Here is a 26758-nt window from a genome sequence, read left to right as displayed (position 1 = left end):
TTCTCCTTGTCTAAACAAATTGGATCCTTTTCATAAACTTCTTAATAAATTCGATTCTAAATATTTATCTAACTCGACTTCTAAATAGATTGGACTTTTTAATTTAACTTCTTAATAGATTTGACTTGGTCGCTCATTCTCTTTTTTTTTTCTCTTAAATATGAATTGCACGTGCTTGGTTACCGGTGCTAACTCAAAGAACTTCTTTCCTAGTTGATAGGCAAAATATCGATCACAATCAATTTGATCAAAATCAAGACGAAGGACTCGGTTGGGCATATGACCCAAATCTAGAGTCATTTGATGGTAGTTGATGCACTGCCTCTTTTTCATTTATTAGAAAAGGTGAAGCCAGCTGAAAATTTTTCATCCTCTATAGGTTTTCTTGCTAATACAAAGAACTTTGTCGACCTTTTTATATATACCAAACATAGGACTTTATTATTGCAATTATCTATTATGCATAAGGTTCATGTTAAACTATGTTAAAATATTAAAATTCAATTTTTTTGCACTCAAAGCTCGTAATCTCGATATTAGGTACCGTATCGATACCTTATCGGTTAGATACAGTATGATACGGTATGTTCCTCGTACTGAAATAGTTTTCTAATAATTTTTCTTAATTTTTATTTCAATACGTCTCGATACATGTTGGTATGTTTATGTATGAGCCAATAGGTACACTTTGGTATAGATTGGTATGCTTCCATACAGGTACACTTCGGTATGAGGTGGTCTAGATCTTGTGTCAACTCGAAGTTAAGTTTTGTAGTGATTTTCTTCTAATATGATATGGTATATTCTGTATCGGCTAGTATGGGAGCAGATCATGCTCGCACTTTATATAGATAAAATATTTTAAAGATAAGTTCTTTGGTCTTTCTCGCCCACACACAAGATGTTAGAGAGCCAATCTGAGTAGTGGAGGCTTTTGTTTTTTTTTTAAAAGTACTTCTTATCCCAATCTTAGTATTAAAAAATAAAAATATTTCATCATCAACCGCCGTCCGAGGAGTATGCTTTGCGTCGCAACTCTGCCCCCGCGTCCCGCCGGACAACATCGCTCTCTTTTTCTCAATGATAATTAAGCGCAATATTTTTTTCTTTATTTATGATTATTTTCTTTGATTGTCAAAAGTCGGTGCTGCTCATTGGTCAGGAGCCCAAAACACCCAGATTCGAGCTCTCTAAGCAAGACCTAGTGGGGACCACACGAGCAGGACCTCGGTGATTGTCATTAAATGGGTGAGCTTCTGCGTGAAAAACATAGTATATTTAATTATCATTTCAGAGCCCCAACCTCCTCCGCCCTTATCGAATCGGCTCCCAGAGTCAAAGTTGGAACGAGCCCGCCTCTCTCCAACCTCACGATAATGAATAATCTCCCCCGCAGGAGGAAAAAACCTAACATCATATCGGTGACCTGGACACTTCTAATTGGCAAAATGACAAACAGGCAGCCAGTCTCATGATGCCACGTAGACATTCTATGTTCAGTTAATATACTCCTCTTCATCACCATCGTCTCTCTTCTAGTATTCCCCAAGAGAAGGGGAGTGGGCAATTGGAAGCCGTATGCGTTTGTGCCGCTTCGCCGTCGCTCTCCCGCGTTCTGCGTCGTGCCCGCGCGCAAGTTAGCGAAAGGATGGAGGTGATGAGGCATGCCTCTACTTTCCTTCTCCCTCCTTCGTCTCCACCTACGGGCGACGGCCCCGCGATAACTTACGCCTTGGTGGTCCTCAACCAGCGCCTCCCCCGCTTCGCCCCTCTCCTCTGGAGTCGCGGTATCCCTTCCTCCTCTCTCTCGCCCTCTTTCTCTCTCTAGGGTTTTTCTAGGGTTTTGTATCGGAGTTCTCTTAGCTCAAATGTGGGGGTTCTCCGTGGTGTAGAGCAGCACAGCTGCGGGTTTGTGCGGACGGAGGGGCGAATCGGATCTTCGACGGGATGCCGGAGCTCTTTCCCGATCAAGATCCATTGGACGTTCGACTCAGGTTCTCTTTCTTGCTCTCTCTCTCTCTCTCTCTCTCCCCGCTTTTGTTTTTTCTCAATTCCTTAAGATCTTATTACAAGAATTTCACCGAATCTTGAAATGACGTCAAGATATGTGCTACTATTTGTTTGATTTTCCGAGATGTTACTGTTTGAGGAGTATGTGAGCGTTGCTTTGCTGTGGTGTTGGTATGGTTGATTTTGGAAGTCTTTATTGTCGACAAGATCAAAGAATATTGGTGGATTGGGATTTGGAATAGTTCTGATTAGATTGCTCTGTTTTATTGGTTGCGAGAAGAGGGTCACGGTGAAGAATGTTCCTTTTCTTTTATAAAGTACAGAGATTGGGATTTTTTTGTCAAATTGAGGAAAATTATGTCTGCTGGGGTTGCCTGGATTTTGTGGCAGAATGTCTGGCAGCGAAAAACATTTTTCGAGGAGTGTTACTCCGATTATAATCTTTAAATCCCAGCTCTACACGGCATCTGAATTTGTTTCATTTTTTATTCCTAATAATGGAGGAGAGAGTATGAACTATGAACTGTTGGTCAATAGATAACTTTCACTGTTTCACATATACTCTGCATACAGACCGAAAAGGTGAATGCCTATACATAGTGTGGAAGAGGACACATTAGTTAAGTGATATAAAGAAAAGGTTACAGAAAGAGGAGCATGGCACAGAATGATTGCAGAAAGGATTAAGCATGATGAATTGCTCTTGTACCTGTGAGGGAGTAACATAATATAATGTATAGTGCATATAGTTTCCCAAGTATTGGTGCACATCAATGAAGGAAAATATGCAAAGTTGTTTTTTTTTTTTTGGTACAAATGCAAAGTTGTTTAAAGATAGGTTAACACATGCGAAGGCATGCTAGAAAACTTTTTGGTTAAGGCGCTTTTGTTTAAGGATTTGACGCTTCTGGACAAATCTAGCATCTTAAGTAGGGGTTCAATATTGTGAATGACAAATATGTCATGCACTTATGGACTGTACTTTTCATAACTAGTATAACCCAAAGTAATGTGAATTAGCACTATACAAGGTTACAAACAAAATAAAATGGTATAGGCGTAAAGTTTCAGAAGAGCTTGGATTTGTATGGATGTCGATAAAACCTTTGTCAATTGAAGTAACCCGCCTTGGGTAGGTTTGACTATGGCCTGACCAATTGCTGACTCATATTGGCATGGGTTTTTGTGTATCTCCAATATATGCTTCCGAAAGATCAAATGCATACTGATATTGGTAGCTATGCTGAAAATCTTAGCATATGGTTCCATATTTTGTGACGTAACAGGATGCATACGGACACTTGAAAGAGTAGAGCATCATAGGAATGTAGTTAGATGATGGGGCATGACATGACATAAGGGGATTTGATGCGAACCCTAATATGTGGGATGTTAGATCTTGAGTTGTGAGTGTATAAAAGAGAGAAAGAAGTGATAGTTTAGTGCCATCATTATGTATCTGTAAGAGATCCCAAAGAATAGCAGAATTAAATGGTAAAAGAGGGCTAGAAATTGCTATTCATTTGAATAAATATGAGGGAGGGAAGACTGTGCATGTTTTGCTTTCCAAAATCATGCTGTTACTTTTTATGATAGAAGAAAGAGGATAAGCAGAAAGGAGAGGCTATTAAAAAACGAGGAGAAAATGGAAGTGACAAGTATGTCAAAGGGGAACACCTCCTACTTGTCTTCTTAAAATTCCAGCACTTGACAACTAATATTTCTGTTATATATCAGAGTTTTGGGCATTTAACATTCTAGTATATAGTTTAATGCATGTGCCAAATTGTGCATACTTGTTGTGATCATGAGTTTGTGATAAATTGCACCCATTACATGAGATTATTGGCAAAATTTGTTTCTTTCCACTTCATTTGATTTTGTCATCTCAGTTAAACCGATATCTGGTGCTGATTATGTGGATAACAAATTACTGGAATCTTACTTATATCTCTACTCCTCCTTTTCAATTATAACAGGTACAAACCTGATGTAATTAAAGGCGACATGGATTCTATAAGAGCTGATGTGAAAGAGTTTTATTCCAATTTGGTAAATTCTTTCATCCAGATTGAATTTGTTTAACACACTTTTTTGTGTAAATATTAAAATTATGTGATAGATTTATGTTGGGAGTGAAGGTTGCTGTTTCATTGTATATTTCAACTTATGTCAGTTCCTAAGTTGACAATCTGTCTTAAGATTAATCTCAAATTATACCATTATGCATTCATGGAAAAATTATTTTTGTTTTGGTCAGTATTCTTAGTCTGATCTTCATGCTTTGCTGGGTTGAACCAGAACTCGTACATTTTCTTATTGTTATGCTTCATTGCATTCTTTTCTAAAGAGTTATGCGTGCAATGCATATGATGTGATTATAATGAGAGGTTTTGTTGCCACTGACTCCTAGTTATTTGTCTAAAAGGGCAACAAGTTCTAAGTGCATTATTTTTCATGACTTTCTCTATCAAAATATATGACTTATCCGCACAGATTATAAACATCGATTTGCTTGTGGATGTCAGGAGGTCAAAATAGTTGATGAGTCCTATGATCAAGACACTACGGATCTGCACAAGTGTATAGCTTTTATCTGCAGCAGCACACCTGACCCAGAGAAATCTAATGTAAGCCAAGCCACATGAACATTATTTTGAGCTCACATGCTATTTTTTTTTATTATGGTATCCTTTTGTAATGAATGTCTTATCATATTGGAGTAAATTACAACCCCCCCCCCCCCCCCCCCAAGGTTTACATTATCATGCTTACACCCTAGTTTGTAAAACCTCCACTTACACCCAGTTAAAATAATGGCGTTAGTGAAACCGTTTACCTCATGTGAAAAGTCGATATTGCCCTTGTGTGGGGAGGAGGATGCCACATGTTTTCTTATGTCCTTGGGTGGTTGTTATGTCACTTTGGTTATTTTTAAAATTTTTTGTGATATGTAAGGTTAACAGTTTCACTAATGTTCTGTTAACTTATGGGTCAAAGTGTTGGATACAAATAAATCTCAAGGAGGTAAGCATAGATTTTTCAAACTATTGGGTTTAAGTATAATTTACCCCTAATCTCAGAGGGGGTTTTGTAATTTACCCATCATATTATAACTGTCAGCCATGCTTTATTATAGTCCAAGCTGTGCTCTATTCTTATCACATATTCCCTGTTAATGTTGTGATAAGTGTAGTTGAGCCTTGGTCTAAATGGTATACATGGTTATCCTCTAAATATTTGTGCGACCATATGAATGCCTGGCTTCAATGGACCCAAGCAAATATCTTTAAACAAATGCTGGAGATTTGCATCTGAAATAAAGTTTTAAAGTCTTATTAATCAATCAATATACCTTTTTGATTAATCTTGGAAGTAAATCCATCTAAAATTCTCACAATGCTAATAAAATGCCTAGATAAATGGAGGTATATCTCATGTGTCCAGCTGGTTCTAGTTGCATGAATTTTGTGGAACGAATAAATTGTCAGTTTATGCTCATTGGAAGGCATTACTGAAGAGCATCAGAAGTTTGACCTATATTACTGGGAATTGACGGTGGCTTGGTAGTCTCCTTTGTGAAAAGATGGTGATTCTGGTACTGCTGTGTTGCTATGAAACTTGAGTATGGTGCTTGTTATATGGGGGAAACAAAAGGTGGATAAGAAAGATTAATTTATGTTGTCAAATGCAGTGATGAGGACAGTTTATAGGGCATGCTAACATCAGTCCAAACTGGAAAAAATAAAATCTAATGATCTGACTGCCTTTACTGGAACTGTGCATGTGAATGAAAGACATGCATATATATGAAGAAGGGCCACATGTTATAGGAATTTGGAAGATTTAAGGTATAATAGTGGAGGAACTAAATTGATGGGCCTGTATGCCTTATGGTGGATTTGGGAGAGATGGTTCGTGCCATTAGCATGTAGACTTAACACATTCACATTATTGTTTTGGAGAACAAATTAGAAATTGTTATCTGCGATAACTTTGGAGTTGTGCAATCATATATGTGGCATCTAGCATCTACGTTGCTTAATTTGAAATATCTTTTAAGAAGAGAGATGCAATCAAAACAAAGTATTAGGATTTTATTAATTTATGACACAGCAGAATGTTCATATTTGCTTCAAAATTATCCTTCATTTGTTTCTTTGAGTGTAGAAAATGGAAGGAGATCTATTTCCCCATATACCTGTGGTGGAATGTATTAGCCTCTTTGGTTTTAACGTGTGCTGACAGTCCAATGACATTCTGCTCATCATATTAACTATGGTCACTCTGACACTTTTTCGAAAACCCGACAATCTTCACTAATGCTCAAATATTTGATGTTATGGATTTATTAAGCTCAAAACGTTGTTGGCTAAGATTAGCTGCTATGTTTCTGACTTAGAGGTGGTTGTCTTATCAAAATCAAATCTCAGTAGAGGTTGATAGAGGTGACAAACCTTATAGTTTGACACCCTATGTCTCATGCAAAAAACAGGAGAATCATTTTTAAAGTGCTAAATTTGGTATAAATTATTCAAAAATATTATTAATATTGCTCCAGCATGGACCCACATATGGAGGCATCAAACCAAGCCTAAGACAATGTTCAATATTCCTAATTGAGTACCCTCTCACTAAATTTGAGTCAACTGTTGTTTGACATACTTTGATCCAAAAAGAGATGAAATTACTTGTACCTTTATATCCTCATTCGTTTTTCAAGGATTTTTTTTAAGACACGACCATGAATCTTTTGGAACTCTATTACTAGTTCCTCAAATTCTGCTAAAAATTGTATAATGAAGCACATGGCAAATAACAAAAAAAGCAAAGAGGCACAGTCAGTTTGGACCAACCATATTCTATCTTATCAGCAAGGTACCAATACTGGTCCGCACCCCACCAGTTCTTTATTGACACATGATAAGATACTGCACCATATTGATTGATGTGATACTATACTGTACGGGTAAGTTACCGGGACCAATACTTCAGACCTTGAAAAAAATTCTAATGGACCCTTATCTTGATGGGGCCTACCAGCTTCCCACGTGACCTCCATGGTAGGATGTGCCGCATGGATTTGTTGTATCAATTGCTTATCTTACTGAAGCTCAAGGTTATAGATTTCTTTAGTCTGCAATCTGCCCATGGTATGGTCAAATGATGCCTTTAGAATATGATCATTCTTTACGATAAAGTTGCAAACCTTCTATTATACGTGTAATACTTAATATTGTAGGTTGTTGGGGTGCTCCTCAAACCCAAGAGTTCGCTTGTTGTAAGCTCTTGTTTATAATATATGCTTCCATTTCAGTTGTCTCATGATAAGGTGCTTTCAACAGGCCATATATGACATACAACCATGTCCTTTAAATATATGAAATCAGCATATGCTGTTCCTTGGTGGAAAATTTTCTTTCTAAATGTTCTTCAGTCTAAAATATATTTGAGAAGTTCTTTATATTTGACACAACCACAGAGCTAGGAAAGTCAAGGATCAAGTATCATCAGCTGGTGGGAAACAGGGTCAGAACCACTAGTTATATTTCCCCCCCCCCCCCAAAATATTTGACATGAACAACTAATCTAGCAAGCTTGACCGAAACACCTCAGTTTATTATATGTGTATTTGTTCTCAGATCTGATGATAAACTAAATCAGATGTACAATTTTATGTAGAATAAGAAAAGAGAAGGAAGAGAGAAGAAAATATGAGACTAAGGATGAGAAGAAGAAAAAGAAGTAAGAGGAAAATGGTGTGAGAGAAAGAATGAGATTAATCCAAATCTCTTCTCACCACCACTCCTTTATATATTATATTCTGATTATGCTGAAATCCCCAAGTAATAGGAGGGTATATACACTCATACCAATTATAGACAAGCTGCTATCTGGCAGCATAAATAAAGAAACTTTAAACAGCCAACATCTCTAATAAGGATACAAATTTCTCTAGAATATGTACTTGAGAAGCTTTCCTGATTAAAGATCTAATCTAGAAATATCAGGTCCTCACACCCAAATTTAATCCTTTTATGCATAACCTTGGTTGCTAAAAATTACCAAAACTAATACTAGTTCAAATGAGCTTTGTAACTGACCATAATAAGAAAGGTAAACTAAATATGGTTGTCCATGCAAAAAAGAAGGGCAAATCATTTCAAAAGGAAAAATACACAAGTAACCTAATGATAGTCTATAATGATGCTCATAACAGGGTTTAAGATGTATGAGGATGGGGGATACTAGGTATGCAACTGGCCTTAAGTATGTCTCCGCACATGGACACACCATAAATTTAGTCCTTTTATGCATAACCTTGGTTGCTAAAGATTACCAAAAGTGATATTAGTTTAAGTTGTCTTTCTAACCTACCATAAGATGAAGTTAAGGTTTCTCATGTGGAAAGGAAGGGTAAAACATTTTGGATGGAACATGTCTGCTCTTGTATTAATGGATGAACCTCATGACAAGTGCAGAATGATGACGTGGGAGGGTCTAATATATAGGAGGATGGGGAATGCTAGTTAAGCATATGGCTTTAGAAGTTTGAAGTAGAAAACTAGTGGTTTGCTTAAATAAAAGGTTTTGAATGTGAAAATGTCTCCATGCGTGGATGAAGTGCTGGCTGGCATGAGATGTCATGCATGCCATGCCATGCCAGAAACTCAATAGTACGTGGCACTGACACGGTATTGACTGCACGCCAGTACTTGGCATGCACCTGTTCCGATGCATGCCAAGCATGCTATGCATCGGCACGGATCTGTCCAGTGGGTGTTGCACCACTGCCAGGCCGACATGCAATATTTAAATCATTATGTCTGCATATGTTTCTTCTTCATTTTGTGTCTCCTTTTTATAATATTGACTGTCACATGCTAAAAATGCAGCTATGCATCCTCATTCTGGGAGCACTTGGAGGAAGGTTTGATCATGAAGTTGGAAACATCAATGTTCTATATCGGTTTTCAAACATCCGGATTATTCTTCTATCAGATGATTGCTTGATTTATCTTCTCCCAAAGACACATCGCCATGAAATCCACATCCAATCATCTGTTGAAGGGCCACACTGTGGTCTGATCCCGGCTGGTGCACCTTCCACTAGTACCACCACCACTGGTCTGCAGTGGGATCTAAGTGAGTAGTTTGCTTCACCATCTGTTTGACATTCTGTATTCTTTTAATCAATCATAGTAATAGGTCTTAATAGCTAAGAAAGTTTTTTTCTATTTTATTTTCAGCTGACATGGGAATGAGTTTTGGTGGTTTAATAAGCACTTCAAACATTGTGCGTGGGGCCAAGGTTACAGTTCAGTCTGATTCAGATCTCCTATGGACAATATCAATCCGAAAGACAAACTGAATTCGATACTTCACTCTTCCATTTTTCCCTCCACTATTCATAAAAATCGCTGTCTGTATGTTGGTAAACAGCGATAGCTTCTTCTTTGATTATATTGCATGTTACAACATTTCAGGTGACAAACATTGTCATTTATTATAGTTTGTTATGATGTCATTTCATTCCTGGTGCAAGTTTCTTGAGCTCTTGCCTCGTACATGTATATCATCTACCTAAATTAACTAGTTATGTTCAAATCGATTTTTAGGTACCAAGACTGTGGATTATATGTAGATAATCTTGCCAAGTCAAACGGTAAACACTTGATGAGTTCAAGCATATATCTCTTGGTTTTTTAGGTGATACATGCCATGACCTACTTGGACCTCAGGACTGCAACCCATCAGGCACTTGAGTGCTCTTTATTGGACTCTCATCCTTTGACTTGCTTAACGGATGAGATGGGGTCTGTTGGTGAGTGGCAAGGTGCCAAATGTACCTCAAGTCAATGAGTCTCGATCTTAAATTGTGTGGCTTTCTCAAAACAATAGCATTGGACACGAATCCAGCAATATGCATGAATACATATATGCATTTGTGTATATCAGGAGGGATGATCACTAACACATTCCAATTTCCAACATGGGAGCCACTTTTATGCTGTCCCCATGCTGTTCCTACTTCCCGGTCAGCAATAAGATTCTTGGCAGTCACTCCGTGCAGCTAACTACATCATCTAGTTTTGTTGTGCGAAATAACAAACAAAGCTTTATGGAGCGAAGTGTTCCTGAAGGAATTTGATTCATCATGAATGGACGTACGCTTGATGCAAATTTTTGTTAGTGGTGGTGACAACATATTGTATGGATGATACATCTGAAGATGGAGAGAGAGAGAGAGAGAGCAGCTCGTATGGCTTGAATTTGGCTTGCTTGAACAATATAAAGAATGGACTTTGTACTTGCTATTAATAAATTTCAGTGTTGAGAGTTGAAAAATGCGGCTCTAAATCATTGAATATATTTCACAATGTTGGAATATTTATATATACAAATTTACGTGCTTTGGAGCCCTTTTATTTATGAATCAAAACATTCAATATAGAGCTTTAATAGCATGATGCCGCATATTAATCTTAGGGTTCTGACTCACAAATAAAAGATCTTCAAATCATTTGATAAACCAAAAATTTTATGAACAAATAAATAATTTTGTAATGGTTTATATTCATATGCTGTTTAATTTTAAAAACTTATATAAATGTTTTATTATTTACTATGTGTAACCCACCATTTTTTATCTTATTTTTTATGGGTCTCACTTTATATATATATATATATATAATTAAATATATATTAAATATTAGTCAAGTATATTTACTGTAACAACTCAGGATCTCACCCAAAAATATTAGCTAGAAGGTATTATTTAGATTTCTTGATCATGTATAAGTACCCAAAATCTACTTAATGAATAATCGACGTGGGACTAATGGAGGCTCCATGGGTTAATCGTAATATTTGTGATTAGATTTGAATTGATTTAGACTTTTAGCCTGACGAGAATGTCAAAACTTAAACGGAAGAGTATATGACGACTTATGCAAACATTTGTTTAGTCCTATATTAATTATTTGTCGAAGAAATTTTGGATATTTGTATAGAATCAAAAAATTTAAATAATATTTTTTGACTACCTATTTTGGTGGGATTCGATGTTGTTACATTTTGAAGGATGTTTATATTTCGAGATTCATCCGCGAGTAGCAATGGGGATTTTGGCTGTCATTTTTCTATCAGAAAATTAGAAGGGACCCTATTATTCATTTTGTGCAACAAGGACTCGCTAGTCCAATGAAGTGGGAGGAGAAGCAGAAGAGAAGAGTGCCGGTGGGGAGATGAGAAACCCCTCTCTCTCCCTCAAGCTCGCCTTCACCTTCTCCTTCGCCTTCTCCTACTCCTTAACCCTTTCTTCTTCATCCTCTCCCTCTTTCCCATCTCTCCCCAAACTCTCCTTTCCTCTCTCCCTCAAATCCTCCTCCTCCTCTGCCTCCCCTTCTTCTCCTTCTCCTTCTCAAGAGCTCGCCGCCGATCTCCTCGCCCTCCTCGGGAGCAAGCGAGATGCCGCGAGGATCCCCGCCGGCGAGGCCCGAGAGTTCCGGTCCTGCCTCCGATTCCTCGTCCCCTTCTCCCCTCCTTCGGAACCCTCTTCCGGGAGGCTCCTCAAGATTCCTGCACGGAGGGACCTCCTCGCCGAATGCGGCGGCGGCTCTACGGAGGCTGATGAGATGGTATGGTGGCCTCCATCTCCGGTGATGGAGCTCGCCCGCCTTGCCGTGGACTCCGGCGGTGATCCGGGCGCGATCCACCGGACCTTAGATCCCACGGTTTTGCCGGTGAGTAGGTCAACCCACACTGGTTTTGTTGCAAATTTCCGATTTTGCTTTATGTTTTTGGACAAATTTGTCGCCAGTCTCAAGTTAACATTTTTTATAGAAATCATCTACTATTTATTTGCTTAAACGTGAATTTCTTATAGAATTCTTTTCTATGGAGTGACTTTCAATGTAAATCTTCAACCGTTGATTTAACATAAAAGGTTTTATTTTGGCGAACAATAATTATAATAGTATGAATAGGTGCCGGATGTTGAGGGACTGAAGAAGGATAAGTGTCAACTCACAAGAACTCCATATGGGAGGCGCTTTGTTAATGAGGTTTGGTTTACAAACTCATTGCTATAGTATTGTTTGAGTGGTTGGGTGATGTGATAAAATGCTTGAGTTTTATGAACAGGAGTTGAACTCGTACTTTGCTTTCTTATTTGAACTGATCGTTGCACGGGCACCTTTAGTGGGCTTGAATGTCTCACTTAGTCGATATGACTTGTTTCATGGGCATCTTTTTCTCGCAACTGAATCTGGGAGGCTTGGCATTCTGTGAGTTAATTTACTTGTTTCCAGCACAGAATTTTGCATGAAAAGTTAGTTTTCTGTATAGAATGGGTGTTTCTGCTTGAGTTTTGATATTTACATATAACTATACTAATGATTGAAGAACTAAAATATTGAATAATATAGCTAAGGCTTTGGATGGCATCTTTCATGACTAGGCCTGTTAACGAGCCGAGCTGCTCGGGCTCGGCTCGGGCTCGGCCCGTTAAAAGCCCGGCTCGAGCTCGGCTCGTTAGTCAAACGAGCCCGAGCCCGAGCCTAAAATGAGGCTCGTTTAAATTCGAGCTCGAGCCCGAGCTCGAGCCCGAGCAGCTCACGAGCCCAAACAGGCTCGTGACTTAACGCTGTCTGCTATCAAGCACAGAGCACGCCGAGCTCCGTGCTCTGGATTTGGTTCAACTTTTTTTTTTTATTTATTCCCTCTTCCCTCCCTTCACCCGCACTTGCCAACTTTTAAAAGCCCACACCCCATTGCCGTACAGAATGTCGTACAGGACCAGTTACCCTCTTCCCTCAAGCAAAAAATCTGCCACTGTTACTCAGCCGCAGCAATTAAACCCCCTTGAAAAGACGTCGCCGCTCCCTTAATAGCGTCACAGCTGTAGCACTGCACCATCCCATCTCCCGCACCCCCAGCAAGCCAACCTAACCCCGTAAATCGTGTCCTTTTTCTGCAAAGGACAAGGCTAACATTTATTATTCCTTATAGGTTCCTCCTATTGGGTCGCGACACATGGCCAATAATACTATAAAAATCTTTATATATATTCTTTTAGTTTGAATGAACCACCCTGTTCCCCAGATTTGACTGTAATCATCACCATCTACAGAATGTAACGTTTCGTAAAAAATCTCACTGTTGTGGTATTTAATGTGGATTTTTGTTATGGGGCTCGGGCCCAAGCTCGAAACGAGCTTTACGAGACCAAGCCCGAGCTTTTCTTTTACCAAACAAGCCCGAGCTCGAGCTCAATACAGAGCTCGGTACCGAGCCCGAGCCCGAGCCCGAGCCCAAGTTCTGTGAAACGAGCCGAGCCTGAGCCTTCCCAAGCTCGGGCTCGGCTCGGCTCGTTAACAGGCCTATTCATGACAAATTTCTGTGTGGCACCAGCTAGTGTAAATGTTGTTTGATGTTGTTAGGTGTTTTAGTGGATGGGGGCACGTTCTGATGGTGAAAGCATATCTATGACTCTTTTTCTTTTTTTGGCTAAGAGTCTTCTGATTGCTTATTGCTTATGTTGAAGTATTTATCTGAGAACAGAGCTACATGTGAAGGATATGGCTATGATAGCAGTCTTCTTGATTGTATTTGAGATTTGTTCATCTATCATGTTACTTTTCATTTTGTTGGTGTTTCTGGGCTGCTGGACGGTGGTTTCTAAATAGTGAGCTATATCTAATATTAACAGAGCCAAGTGATAACCCAAGCTTGCTGTACTTCACACACTCACACACTGTGTCCAATTTCTAACTCTAGAATTTCTTTGATCATTTGGTTCGTGGAGGATCCTAGCTTTAGTCATAAGAGAAGAGAGGTGCATCATATAAGCTGACCCCAAAATAGTTGGGTCAGAGGCTGGATGGTTATGGTTAGGTGCGCCATATATCAGATAAATATATACTTGGAGGAGCCATATACTTGGAAGCATGTTATTTTTATGTAAGTAGCATTTCACGATATTCAGTACAGCACATAACAACAAATAAACACATTTCAAATATCTTTAGAAACTTATCTGTTCTCAACGCTGATGAAACTTAAAGAACAACTTGGTTTATGATCACCCAGTCAATGTTTGGGGGAGGTTTTTAATGCTGTTTTGGGTAATTGATTAATCTTTTAGATAGTTGTGGTATTGAAATGGAAGGATAGGTTCTAAATTGTTTTATGCATAGATAGGGCCTACAGTCAAGGGCTTGCTTGAGTTTGTGCATTCATGTGCACTGACCTAGCAACTTTTGGTCTATATAACATACTTTTTGCTTGAAGAATAATTAAAAGGTGAGTCAGACTAGAATCAAGATAAGCTCTCTTTTCTAGTTCTGGGTTCTCTTTAAAACACTTAAATTAGTTACCTTCCTCCCTTTCTCTCCATCTTTTTTAATTAAATTCTTCATGTCAGACATTGCTTTGTTTTTTATTAAATTCTTCATGTCAGTCATTGCTTTGTTTTTTATTAAATTCTTCATGTCAGTCATTGCTTTGTTGTTTATCTTTCAAACGTCCGTGGACTAAAAAAGTTACATTGACACCCATTGTATCACCAAAAAAAAATTGAAGTTACATGTGAAAGTTTTACTCTTAGTTATCGGAAGCAGGTATTGTGTGGATATAGGAAAATGCGTTTCCTGAAAAGAAAAATTTAATAAGAAAACACTTGAAAGCAAGTGTTGGGATGAGTTTCTGATGAGATTTGGAGAAGGATGTGCCACCCTAAATAGGAGATTCCTGCTACTACTAAGATTTTACTTTTGAAATTTGTAAAAATGAATAAATATTTAAATGGTTAAAATTGATATTGTTTTATTCATTATTTCAAAATGCAGATTCCATGCCAAAGAATATCCCGCATATGATAAGAAATCATTTCCTTATAATCTGGGCTATTGCCAGAGAGGTAAACTTTGTCTGCCTTTTTTTTTTTTTTTTGAATGCAGATGTTGCTGCATCATCTTTCGTCTCTTTATTTACATTTAGATTCTATCTACATTCAATCTGACAGTCTAGTTATCTTTGAGTTTCATATCACCTGAAACTGGTAGCATTCTTGTCCAACTAACATGTATCTTTTCAGGATCTGAGGTGGTGTATGATGATTCTATGAATCTGAGGAATATCCTTTGGCTGGCACCGTTGCCAAGTAATGCCACAAAGGCTTGGGTGGCACCAGGTGCAACTTTCATCCACTTTCAATTACAGACAAAATGTCCTTGAAACATCCAATATTAAATTGCTCTCTATGTTTGTCATGCAATAGTTAATATTAGGCCAGTCTATGAGATACATATGCAAAAATTATGCATTTTGTGCATGAAACTTTCATGCTTATTTTCATTGTCTCTATGGCTGTTAATCTCGGCAGTATTCTTCTGAAGATTGAGCTACTTAAAACTAAAATTATATGATAAAAGTTGTAGTTCTGAAATGGATTTACGAAATTTCTAAACATTTTTCAAAATGTCTCTATACTGATCATGCTTACTGGGTAGAGTGCAATTTTCCCAACTTTATGTGCTTTGAATTTATCCATCTGAAGACCATCCAATCATGGTCTGGTCTGCTTCCTAATATGATTAATTATCTGGGTATTCACTGAGAAGATACTAGAAAGATTGATGGACAAACATTTAGTTGATCAAAATCAAGTAGATATAATCGGGAACCTATGAGTGTATATGGCTTGCATTGAAAGGAGATGCGACAGGACTTAGAGGCACGGAGAAGATCCAAGTTGTTTCCATTGGGTACAGGCCACGATATCTATGTTAAATATATAGAAATTCAGAAACTACCAAGCATAGCATATGAATAAAAGCTGCTGAATTTTCACACTCAAAAGTCGTATTACATCTGTGCTTGCAATTGAGGAGGATAAGGCTGAAAACGATTCGAAGCATGTGTTGCTTTGCTGCAGGGATATGGAAATGCATATTAATAAATAAGTCGAAATATTTCATGACCTTACTGAAATTCGGCGAGAAGTATCAAATCACACAGAAGCAGCAGCTCTGAAGAAGAAGAAGATGAGGAAGAGAGAGACGAAGGCAAAGTACCGGCAGATCCTACTGAGCAAGAGGAGAAGCCTTGGGAAGTTGACTCTGGAAGTGCTACAATTGACATTACCTCCTTTGCCCATGAGCTAGGCAAGCATGAATATCGATCTATACGATACCTAATGCCATATCATATAGATGGAGTACAATAAAGCAGTTTAGGTACTCTAATCAAGTCGCAAGTTTGAGTAAGGCCAGTTATGGGAAGCAGGCCATGGGGACGACTTTCGTCGGGAAGGACGGTCTGTCCCAGAACCAATAAGAGCAGAAGGCAAAGTCGAAGCATGTGTTGCTATTAGTCTTTTATGATCGCTATAGCTCCTGGGGGTACCACTATGATACTAGTCTATACTAAATTATGACCAGCACTTTTATTCACCTATTTGTGAACAGCTTACTGAATTCTTCTATCTCATTCATCTATATGAATGCTGGTTACTTTGTCACTGCTAATTCTCCAATCTTTTCTGTACAAGTCACCAAATAAACAACTTCTTCACCAAATGGGAGGTTACTAGATAGAAGCATAACCATGCGGCGGCAAGTTATCTCATGTAGAAATGCAAGATATAAGCCTCTTCATGCATGCTGTTCAATATTATTCTCGACCGTTCTTCTTACTAATTCATGTACTTAATTTTGTATATAATTCCTAATATTAGGGATGGTCGATCATCTCAACTCTTGTAATAGCAATGACAGATTCCAATATTTAATGTTTATATCTTATTTTAGTATTTGTAATTATTCTACTCATCCCTAAACAAATATGACATTGTTTCAGGGGTCCTTGTAGTCCTGGATGCTCATCCTGAAGGAATCATATATGAGAAACTAGTGCCAGAATATGTGGATTTTGTGAGGACAATTTATGAAGGTCAGTACAGCATTCCTTGCAAATAATGAGTTTGGTGTTGCTAGTTCAGGAAAGATTTCAAGTGGCTAACCTGAGTTTGTCGGTGTTGATCAGATGATTTCGGAGAGCTTGTGGCTGATGTCAATTACTTAAATATGGGAAATGTAGTTCCTGGGGACAGGATTTTCATTTGCTAGCTTTCTCCTGGAGCAACCATCTTCCTGAAAATTGCTATGTTGGAACCATCATGCTCTTTCCATTTTTTTCCTACTAGTTCATCTTATTTAACCTGTAAATTTTATCATTAAGTTCCACTTTGGGGTCTTTTTATGTCGAACTATTTAACATATTCGCTGCGAGTTCGTTCTTGTAAACAGCAAATGGTTGTAATTGCTGAGATAGCAACTTTTAGTGGGAACTGTCAAACAAGAACTCCCAACACTTCGAGCTTATTGTATGATGAATGAGGTGCTTGTTTGCATTCTATGACGGATGTGACTCGATCTTCCTTCCCATATTGCAGTCGATGCATCTGCCCAGGTTGTAAAGTTTTCAAGCTTTTATGTTTTAATTCATTTTGTGTGGTATGTTAATGTTCTCAGGCTAATTAATGATTCGGGTTTCAAGCAGGCATGTTACCAAGATCATCAAAAGCTATGTCATGAATCTATCTAGTAAAGAAAGACAAAATCCTCAGAATCTAGGATCTCTGGAGATAAAGGGTAATTGGATTTGCTCTTTAGGTTTGTGAGAATTTTGGAAGCAATCCTGGTGCTTAGACCAAGGGAGGAAGATAAACAGGACATGTCATGATATAAACAGTGAGTTTATATCAATCAAATGGAGCATCATCTCAATCCAAGCATATTCATATCATCCTAATTTTTATCCAATTGCAGCCTAATTTTTTGATGCCAGCTCCAAGTGCAAAATGGATGAGGTGGAAAGTTCTTCCTCCTGTATGATCTAGTAGCACGGTCTAGAGTATTAAAAAAAATCACCCGATCAAGAACCAACGGTCTTGATCAAGCCATGAAATATCCTGTCTCCGTTGGGCCCGACCAGGTAAACGTCATCACGTTGCTGTCCCTGTGCGACGGCTCCTTAGCCACTGCTGCTGGTGGGCCCCGTGAAAGAGCCCGGCCCGATATTCTGTTAATCATTATAACTTACGGACACCTACAAAGTTACCCAAATTTAAAACCCTGAGACTACTTTGTGCGGATCCCACCTTCACTCTCTTTTGGTTTCTAGATGTTAGCCGCCTTATCTCACCGTCTCTCTACATTCGGTCTGTTTTCTTCGTCGCTGACCGATGAAAAAAGGGACCGTGGATTCTGCCCCAAGTATTTCACCGCCACCTCCGGGCGGGCCGCGCCCCCGGTTTCTCCTCTCCTTTCATCTCCTCTCTCTTCTCAACCCTAGCAGACCCTAATCTCTCTCCTCCTCCTCGCTTCGTGATATCTTGGCGGAGGTCTTATCCGTCCCCATCGCCGTCGATGGCGGGAGAGTGGGTCGAGCGCCGGGGAAGTCTGTGGAAGGACCGGGCACGGGAGCTGCAGCTCCGGATCCGGGACCGGTTCCGGGTGGCGGTGGATCGCCACCGAAACTGGCGAGTGGAGACGGACTGCTCCTTGACGCTCCGGCGCTGGATCCTCCTGGTCCGGAGCGTCTGGAGGTATCCCTCCGCTCCCGCTCGTTCTTCTTCTTCTTCTTCTTCGAGATTCTATCGCAAAAGAGGTCGGCTTCTCTTCTCCATCGCATTTAGATTATCTTCTCTGTTCATGAGATCACGAGCAATCGTCTGGTAGCTAGCTTTGATGCAAGAAAGTTTTTAGCTTGGCGAAAAAGTTGTTGCTTTTTCCATTCTTGATAGTGTGATTATTCTGTATTTTGGAGCAGATTCAGAACTGACTCCTGATGAATGTTATTGGGATCGCATATGCCTTCTGGTTACTCAAATTGGTGTTTCCATTACATCAGCATCCGATTTTCTTCTTTTATAAGCTTCTTTATATCGAGCATATTTAAGAAACTAAACAGAAATTAATAAGATGTCTGTTTTCTTGGGGAAAGGGGAAAGGATTCGCCTTTGAATCGGAAGTGATGGTATTTTTCTAGATCTTTTTCCTTTCAAAATTTTTTGTTGAAACTTCACGCAATTCCATGGTGCAGATGTTGTGTCTAGATTAACCAAGTGGCACAAGGAAAACAGGTGGGCTAAAAGTTAAAGAGCTCTGTGAATGGATATAGCACATTTGGCCACTCTTGATAGTTAATATTTGGTTTTGGGTATTCTTTTCAGATGATATAAATAGATTCTTTCAGTTTCTGAAGACTATTGCTCATTTCTTCTGCACGAAGGTATTCCACTGCGACTATATAGGAAGTATATTCTGTTTTTGAGAACACAAGGAAGGATAATGATCCTCAGATAATATAGTATGTTAATCTAGGACAAAGGATGAATTAATGTTAAAGGTAGAAGTGAGGAAGTTCGGAGTTAAAAGTGGAGATCTCCTTCTTGTTATTTTTAAAACATCATTTAGGGATCTGGGATTGATTCCTCCTGCTAGTTTCTAGAAAGTGAAGATATTGACTTGCCAGTAATTCTCCATTCATGGGTAGTATTCAGGGCCTAGACAAGAAAGCAATGCAATCATGAAAGGGTTAGAAATTTAGAATGCTAAAGCGGGCGTGTGGTAGATCAAGGAAGCATGCAGATTGGCAGTTTAGCATAGCATGATTGCAAAAACAAGGTAGGGGTGAATATTTGCCAGAAGCTTTGATAGAATTTGAGAATATTATAGAACTCAATTAAAATTTAATATACCATAGGCAAGGGCTTGTATACATTGCAATTACCGAGAGTCTATGGCCGACATCTAGAGCGAAGAGCACCAATATGAGTACTTGAATGTTTTATTAAAAAAAAATATGAACAAATTTTGATTTGTTGGATAGATTGGGATTGCATAACCTTTCATGAATAACCTGAGGACTTCGGGGCCACTGAAAAACTTGTGTTGTCATATCTTGTGAAGTACTGTGAGCAAAGCTGTTTAGTAGGGTATTTTGGCTAACTTGACTTGTCATTGCAGTGGACAAGAATGTTGATGAAGTTGATGATTCAATTATTGTTCGCTTATTTCAAGCTTTGGCAGTTCCTGTTATTGGGAATGCTTGTCATGTCTTTATGCATGGGCTGAACTGTGTTCAGGTATTTGAGTTCACCAGGCTAAAATTTTTGTCATTTGAACTTCACCTGGTGTAACATTGTTGTTTTTGTTCAAGTGGTGCAGATATATGGTGCAGAAAAATTACACCAGGCATTACTAGGAAGACCTGAAGGCAAACCCCTTATAACGGTATGTTGTAGTAAATCTGTTACTGAGACTATATATGCTTCTTCCCATGATGCTGATTATATAACCATGAGCATGCATTTTGCATATGGTTATTTTTTAATATATTTTATTATGCAGAAGGAGAAAAATAACATGTCCAGAGTTTGAAACAAACCCAAACCTATACCAAGATTTCGTAGGTGAAAATTGATTCTTGATTTTATTTATTAGGGTCTGATTCCATGAGATATTTTTTTGCTTCATTCTTGCTCTCCTACCATCTTCTCATATTAGTGAATTTATCACTTTTTGTTCTTTGCAGTATGCTACTAATACAAGCCTTTTTCCTGAATCATTAATAAAATATATATATATGGGACCAAGATTTATGCTCTGCAAGTTTTGAAAATTCTGATCAACATTGAATGTAGAGAACATTTAAAGTATTTTATTCCTTACTTATTAACAAATCAATTGCGTAATTGAGCAGAACACACATTGTCCTTGAATTATCATTACACTTAGAGAGAACTCACAGGTAGAACAATTTTGATGGACCAAATGCTTTTTTTATATAAAATAATTCCAGAATATGCTGTTATTTGGTTTTAGAACAAAATTCTAATATTAGACCAAATAAAAACCATTTAGGATAGGGCAAACAAATAATGAAAGCATAATAACAGTATCAATTTAGTCTCTTCTTTGGTGAACTTTTTACACTTGGATTCCTCTTGTCAACTTATTAGTATTATTAACTTAGAGCACCCATGCTTCAAAGAATTGCTTTACATTTTAAAAACAAATCCTATATCTACTTTCTTTTTTCTGCATAAACTATGACTATAATCTCATACCTAAAATGTCCTAATAAGACTCAAAATAGTATATAAATTACTAAAAGATAAACTAGATTGTCAAGCACATCATGAATCTCATAAACCCAATATTTTAGCCACTGGACATACCTCTAAGAAATCAAAATATCTTGATGTAAATTATGAGTAAATATGTTGTCTGTCTTGATCTCAAAACACATTGAGCTGTATATATCCTTTGAAGAAATGAAAAGAAAAAGTTTTGGAGGTCTCTCCTAACTCACATGTAGACTAGTGTTTAGTTCTAAAGCAAGTGTGTTTTGTCTCCAGAAGCTGCAAGATGTCATTGTGTCTGCCTTAGTATGTTTATATGCTCTGATCTTTCTTTTTTTTTTTACATCTTTATTTTTTTTTTCTACCAGGTACATTTGACCAAATGATGTTTTTGAAGTATAGGCAAACTATTAAGACTCCATGCGAAGAACATGACTTTTAACTGCATAATGAATTTTGTCAAACTATTTGGTTGTACTTCATTCTTACGGTCAAGTTGTGTTATGTCTTAGCATTTCTGTCTCGGAAACTTCCTGACTTATACATGGGCAATGGATATGGCAAGAGAAAAACCTGATTTTAGCGTTTGATTGTTGATCATAAGCCCTTCCTGTTTGAGAAGCAAGAGTAAAATTTAGAAGCCTATTTAGAGAATAAGGGCTTACTTTAATAAGTAAGAACCACCTACGGTAGTTTTTTTATGTTCACTTATTAAACAAATTAGGAGCATATAAATAGTTTGTTGTGGCTTTCATCTCTAATCTGCAAAGTTTTTAATCTGTAGCATCTTGGCCATCTTGGAGGGTGCCCAATACCAAGACGGATCGAGATCTCAGTTTTTACGTGAAATGGGAAGTTTGACAAAAAATAGAGTGTATTGAGATCTTGGCCGATATTATGAAAACAGAGATTTCTGATATATTGGTTAAAACAGAAATCCTGGATTAATTTCCAAATTAATCAAATGATTTAGGATTTTAATAACTAAAATATCAACTTAAAATCTTAAAAAGCACAGTAGGAAATCTCGGCCAATATTTTCATATCATATCGGTTGATTTATCAGGATATCTCGATTCATATTGACAATATAATAGGGGCTGATGTATAGATTTTATCGTATCGTGAGGTATAGATTTTATTGTATTGGCGACTGCCTGATACCAACACGAAATGATATCTTGGCCAACATGAAAACCTTGCTAATGTGTTTGTTTTCTTGATTTGTTTTTCTTCTGTCACCTATTTGCCATCTTTGAAGTGCATTATTACACTTAGTTGCTATTATTAACATGTGATATTTTGCAGGTTAGCAATCATGTGGCCTCTGTTGATGACCCACTTGTGATTGCATCTCTACTTCCACCAAGTGTTATGTTAGATGCCCGCAATTTAAGATGGACGCTATGTGCAACCGACCGTTGTTTTACGAATCCAGTGTTGTCAGCATTCTTCCGGTGTGTCAAAGTTTTACCTGTTTCACGTGGTGAAGGTATTTACCAAAAGGTATTTTATAATCCCATATAAATGCCATTCAGTTTGTTTAGTATTTCTGTTACATATGATAGGATATTTATCACTAATTCTTCTTAAAGGGTATATATCTGGTGCTTGTCAACTATAACTGGATGTAAATCCTGTGTTATTGGAAAAAAAATTCTTTGCCTAAAAAAAAACAGAACATTTTCTTTTGCTGGCTCGCTATTGGAAAAGTTGGCAACGAATTTTCATATCCTGTTTTTATTTAGGAAAGTTGCACATTTTTATCTTATTTACCTTGATAACGCAGCCTATCATTTTTGTCCTATATCTGAACATCTTAACATTTCCTTCTTATGGTTTACCGGTCATTCACACCAGTACGACACCAAAAAAGGGGAGAAAGAAATTATTGTGGTCTAGTTGCACATGCTTATTGTGTGTGTGTGTGAAGAGCCTTGTAAAGTTTGCATTAAGATGAGTAGACCACAAACTGTTCTTGGGTTATTCATTATGCATTCATGGTCTATCATGCTGATTTTTGCTAATCAGTTTGCTGCATGCACATTCCTGTTGTGGGTGTTTTCCATTGAACATATAAATTGTTGCAGTAGCTAGGATCTTCTACATAGATTGTTAAACTTGCTATGTGATCGTGCTCTCACAACTGTCTCGGCTTCCGAATTCCTTGAAACTTGTTTCTGTTGAGGCGTGCTTATCATAATTAATCTAGTTCAGCTGAGATTGGATTCTTTTTTTTCTTTCTAACATCTCTTTAATATTTTATAAAAACACTTTCTAGACATTTCTATATCCTGATTTTCTGAAAGTTATGATTCGTTAGTGCAGCACTTGAATCTACTGCTGCATGCCTACCCGCTTCCACTCTAACAAATAAGTGACATCCTGTTTTTTTTTTTCTGACATCCCTATTAAATATTATTTCTATGTCATTAGTGGATTCTTGAGAGAATCTTATTTGAAAACAGAGAAGGAATTAAGAGGCCTTTTTGTTTTTAGATCTTCTGTGGAAACTAGAAAGAATATTTTAGCCAAACACAACGATGGCTCAAGCTTCATCATGCAAATGTTTGCTGCCAATGAAGTTCTATGCGTGTTACATCTGTTGATTTTTGTCTTAGGGAATGGATATGGCTCTGTCCAAGCTAAACAATGGTGGGTGGGTTCATATATTTCCAGAAGGCAGTCGCTCTAGGGATGGTGGAAGAACCATCGGTTCTGCCAAGAGAGGGGTTGCAAGGTGAGATAAAATGCGCGATTACTTGTATGTCATCTTTCTGTTTGATGAAGAAAAAGATTCTGGTATTTGAGAATGCTGATCCATGTAGATAGTGCAAATGACATCTTAACATTTATGGATTGCCGGAACTAGTGCATTTAAAGGATACATGTTAATAAGATCTTTTCTTTATGTGGTGGTTTCTGATAAGTTATAAAATGTTGCAACATATAAAATATTAAATTTTGAGACTTACTGATTAGTTATATCTTTTTTTGGTTTTTAAGACTGATCCATGGTAGGATGCAGATCCTTGCTAATGAAGTGTCTAAACACTAACCAGCCAGCTAGCAGCACTTGTAACAAATCATATGATTATAAGTGATGTATGCATCCTTTTTAGGTTCCAAGATCATGGTCAACCAAATCATGACTAAATTGTTGTTTTAAGTTCATTAATTAACAGTGATCAATCTTGCATCAGTTTTATGCTAATCTTCACAACATAACACTTGTTTACAGCTTTTTTGTAACTTTTCCTTTTCCTGTGTCTCCTGGCATTTGGTGGTGAAAAGCGGTTATTTGTCTACCGGCTTTTTGTTATAGATTACTCATTTATTTACCAAAATCAATCTTGCATCATTTCAAGCTCAGTATGCACCCTTATTTACAAGAATCCTGCCAAAACAGTGAAATTCTGATATTCTTTTCTTGAAAGGTGTTTGAAGAAGCTTGCTTTAATCAGATGCATATAAACAGATACATGTTTAAGCCAACTATATGCAAATATCCTGCCTTGTCTTTGTCTTACTATGCTCATGATGCTTTGAGGTTGAGACAACAGATTGATTTCTCTAATAATGCATGTCACTTAGCTCATGTATTCAACATGTAGGTAGTGGAATCTCAGCTGCATTCCTGGAATTTTTCTCGTTTGGTTAATTAATGTCAATTTCCTGTTCATATTTTTATCTTTTCTGACCGGTATCTTTTAAAAAAACACACTGCAGGTTGGTGATGGATGCAGATAGTACTCCTATGGTTGTTCCCTTTGTCCACACTGGGATGCAAGAAATCATGCCTATAGGAGTGCACTTTCCAAAGATCGGCAAGAAGGTAACACTTGTATTTCTGTGCTTGCCCAGTTTGTTTTTTTTTTTTGGTACACACTTGCCCAGTTTGTTGCTGGTGCCAAGTTAACATATGCTTTTGCAGCAGGTTATCCTTTTTTACAAGTATCGTTCTGTCTCCTCTGCATATCACTTCTAACTTGGATTGGTTACCTTGTTCTCAATTTAATTATCTGCAGGTGACAGTGCTGATCGGTGATCCAATTGCTTTTGATGATTTGGTCCTTGATAAGGATGATGCTCAGCATGACTCCAGAGGAATTCTATATGATGCTGTGTCATCAAGGATTGGTCAAAGACTCCAAGAGCTCAAAGTCCTGGTCGACAGATTATCTCTGGAACAGCCATTAGAAGTTCAAGAATATTATATACATAATAGCGAACGCGGATATGGAATTTGGCAGCAGGTTGATTGGGAAGCTTTTGGCATGGGAAACTTCATGCTATCAGAGGAAGAGACTAAGTTTGTTAAGCGACCAAGTCCCGAACAAACAGTGCAGAATGTTGATCAGCCCCAGAAGCTCGACCTTTCTCCTCGAACCGTCAGGGTGGGATTCTCGTATGAAGGTGGTATCGTCTCCAGAATTCGTGGGTTTATGAACCCAACTGATCTCATGGGGTTTGCTGCTAGAGGCTTGTTTATGAACGGCAGGACACTGGATGAAAGCTGTCTAAGCGTCCAAGAAGTGGGTCTTAAGGCCTGGAAACACTTCCTTGAAGGACATATATTCCAGCAATGGAATAGCATGTGATTGTAGGTTCTCAATTTTGCAAAAAGCTGGTAAACTTGAGCCTGAAAAAATGGGTCGCTTGTTTGATAATATTTTCTTGCGGGGAAGGCCTGTGTCATGTGTTAGTTTCCACCATATCTCCTCTAATAACTTGTTTTGTATTTTCAATCCTATGCTCTAGTGACAGATTAGCTCTCAGCTTCAGGATCGACCTTGTCCTCCTCAACCAAAATGTGAACTTCCTTCTCAGCCTCAATCCAACTCATCACTATCATTTTTGGCTGCAAATTTTCTCATCTCCAAATTACCATGAATGCTACATGCCCCAAGTAATGGTTGCCAAAGAAGAAGACTAGGCTCTACAGGCAAGTCCTCTATGAATCTTCTTGTGTCCTTCCAAGAGTCCTGCACGCTGGAACCCAGCATGTCGCCCCCACATGCATGGTGTTCCATCCTGGGGGTGATCCCCTAATCCACTTTTTGTCAACGGATGCTGTTATTATACGCGTAGTCTCTGAAGGTTGAGACCTAACTATATAGCATCTATATTGATAATTCAAGCATTGTATATCAATCAAATCAGAATTTCTTTATAAAAGAAACATTCTCAATTAATACCAATAGTTTCTTGATGTTGGGTAAGTGATTGAATCTTTATATTGGTGCGATCTACTACAAGAATATCATGTATTGGTCCAGATAAATCTATTATTAAAATAGTAAATTAATAAATAAGTCGAAATATTTTTCAGTAGAATCCACATGACATCTGTTGGCTCCATGCCTTCCAATTTCATATCTTCGTAGAGCTGAAGTGCTTCAAATCCATGGCCATGGCGAGCAGAAGGCTGCTATCACAGAGTTCCATGACACTGAATTTTTGACAAATCATCTGACTGAAGATTTGAACAGAATCCAGCAGTTCACCGCAGTTTTGAGTACATGCTAATGAGCTTATTGTTCACAAAAAACAACCATAGAATGGATTTGCTTCCCAAAATGTCCCCAAAACAGC

At 38.0% G+C, this 26758-nt stretch overlaps 2 protein-coding genes across 5 annotated transcripts; both read left to right on the top strand.

Annotated features, from left to right (window-relative positions):
* Positions 1-1548: 1548 nt before the first annotated feature.
* On the top strand, positions 1549-26355 carry LOC103707267 (thiamine pyrophosphokinase 1). Of its 4 annotated transcripts, XM_008791689.4 has the most exons (11): positions 1549-1787; positions 1898-1994; positions 3990-4062; positions 4539-4640; positions 8907-9156; positions 20046-20164; positions 20247-20312; positions 22472-22669; positions 23785-23903; positions 24893-24998; positions 25192-26355. In XM_008791689.4, the coding sequence occupies exons 1-11, from the start codon at positions 1649-1651 to the stop codon at positions 25762-25764; spliced, it is 1842 nt and encodes a 613-aa protein (XP_008789911.1). In that variant the 5' UTR covers positions 1549-1648; the 3' UTR covers positions 25765-26355. The 4 variants fall into 4 exon arrangements, with proteins under 4 accessions (XP_008789911.1, XP_008789909.1, XP_008789910.1 ...); XM_008791686.4 differs by lacking the exons at positions 1549-1787; positions 1898-1994; positions 3990-4062; positions 4539-4640; positions 8907-9156 and adding an exon at positions 18211-18684; XM_008791687.3 differs by lacking the exons at positions 20046-20164; positions 20247-20312; positions 22472-22669; ... (1 more) ...; positions 24893-24998; positions 25192-26355 and adding an exon at positions 9261-9620.
* On the top strand, positions 11174-17433 carry LOC103707268. The gene is made up of 7 exons (XM_008791690.4): positions 11174-11756; positions 12000-12077; positions 12157-12299; positions 14862-14932; positions 15110-15205; positions 16873-16965; positions 17059-17433. Exons 1-7 carry the CDS (start codon positions 11259-11261, stop codon positions 17139-17141), a joined length of 1062 nt encoding a protein of 353 aa, XP_008789912.1. The 5' UTR covers positions 11174-11258; the 3' UTR covers positions 17142-17433.
* Positions 26356-26758: the final 403 nt, after the last annotated feature.

This window comes from Phoenix dactylifera, chromosome 13, assembly GCF_009389715.1.
Source record: "Phoenix dactylifera cultivar Barhee BC4 chromosome 13, palm_55x_up_171113_PBpolish2nd_filt_p, whole genome shotgun sequence".
Lineage (NCBI taxonomy): Eukaryota > Viridiplantae > Streptophyta > Magnoliopsida > Arecales > Arecaceae > Phoenix > Phoenix dactylifera.
Note: the sequence above shows the minus strand (reverse complement) of the source record. Positions and strands in the feature narration are given on the sequence as shown.

Bases quoted from the DNA above. Each gene is read 5' to 3' on its own strand.
- LOC103707267 (XM_008791689.4), top strand. From the start codon at position 1,649: ATGGAGGTGATGAGGCATGCCTCTACTTTCCTTCTCCCTCCTTCGTCT. The intron at 4,641-8,906 runs GTAAGCCAAGCC...CTAAAAATGCAG, and splicing joins CTGACCCAGAGAAATCTAAT to CTATGCATCCTCATTCTGGG. The intron at 22,670-23,784 runs GTATTTTATAAT...TTTTTGTCTTAG, and splicing joins GTGAAGGTATTTACCAAAAG to GGAATGGATATGGCTCTGTC.
- LOC103707268 (XM_008791690.4), top strand. From the start codon at position 11,259: ATGAGAAACCCCTCTCTCTCCCTCAAGCTCGCCTTCACCTTCTCCTTC. The intron at 12,078-12,156 runs GTTTGGTTTACA...TTTTATGAACAG, and splicing joins GGAGGCGCTTTGTTAATGAG to GAGTTGAACTCGTACTTTGC. The intron at 12,300-14,861 runs GTGAGTTAATTT...TTCAAAATGCAG, and splicing joins TCTGGGAGGCTTGGCATTCT to ATTCCATGCCAAAGAATATC.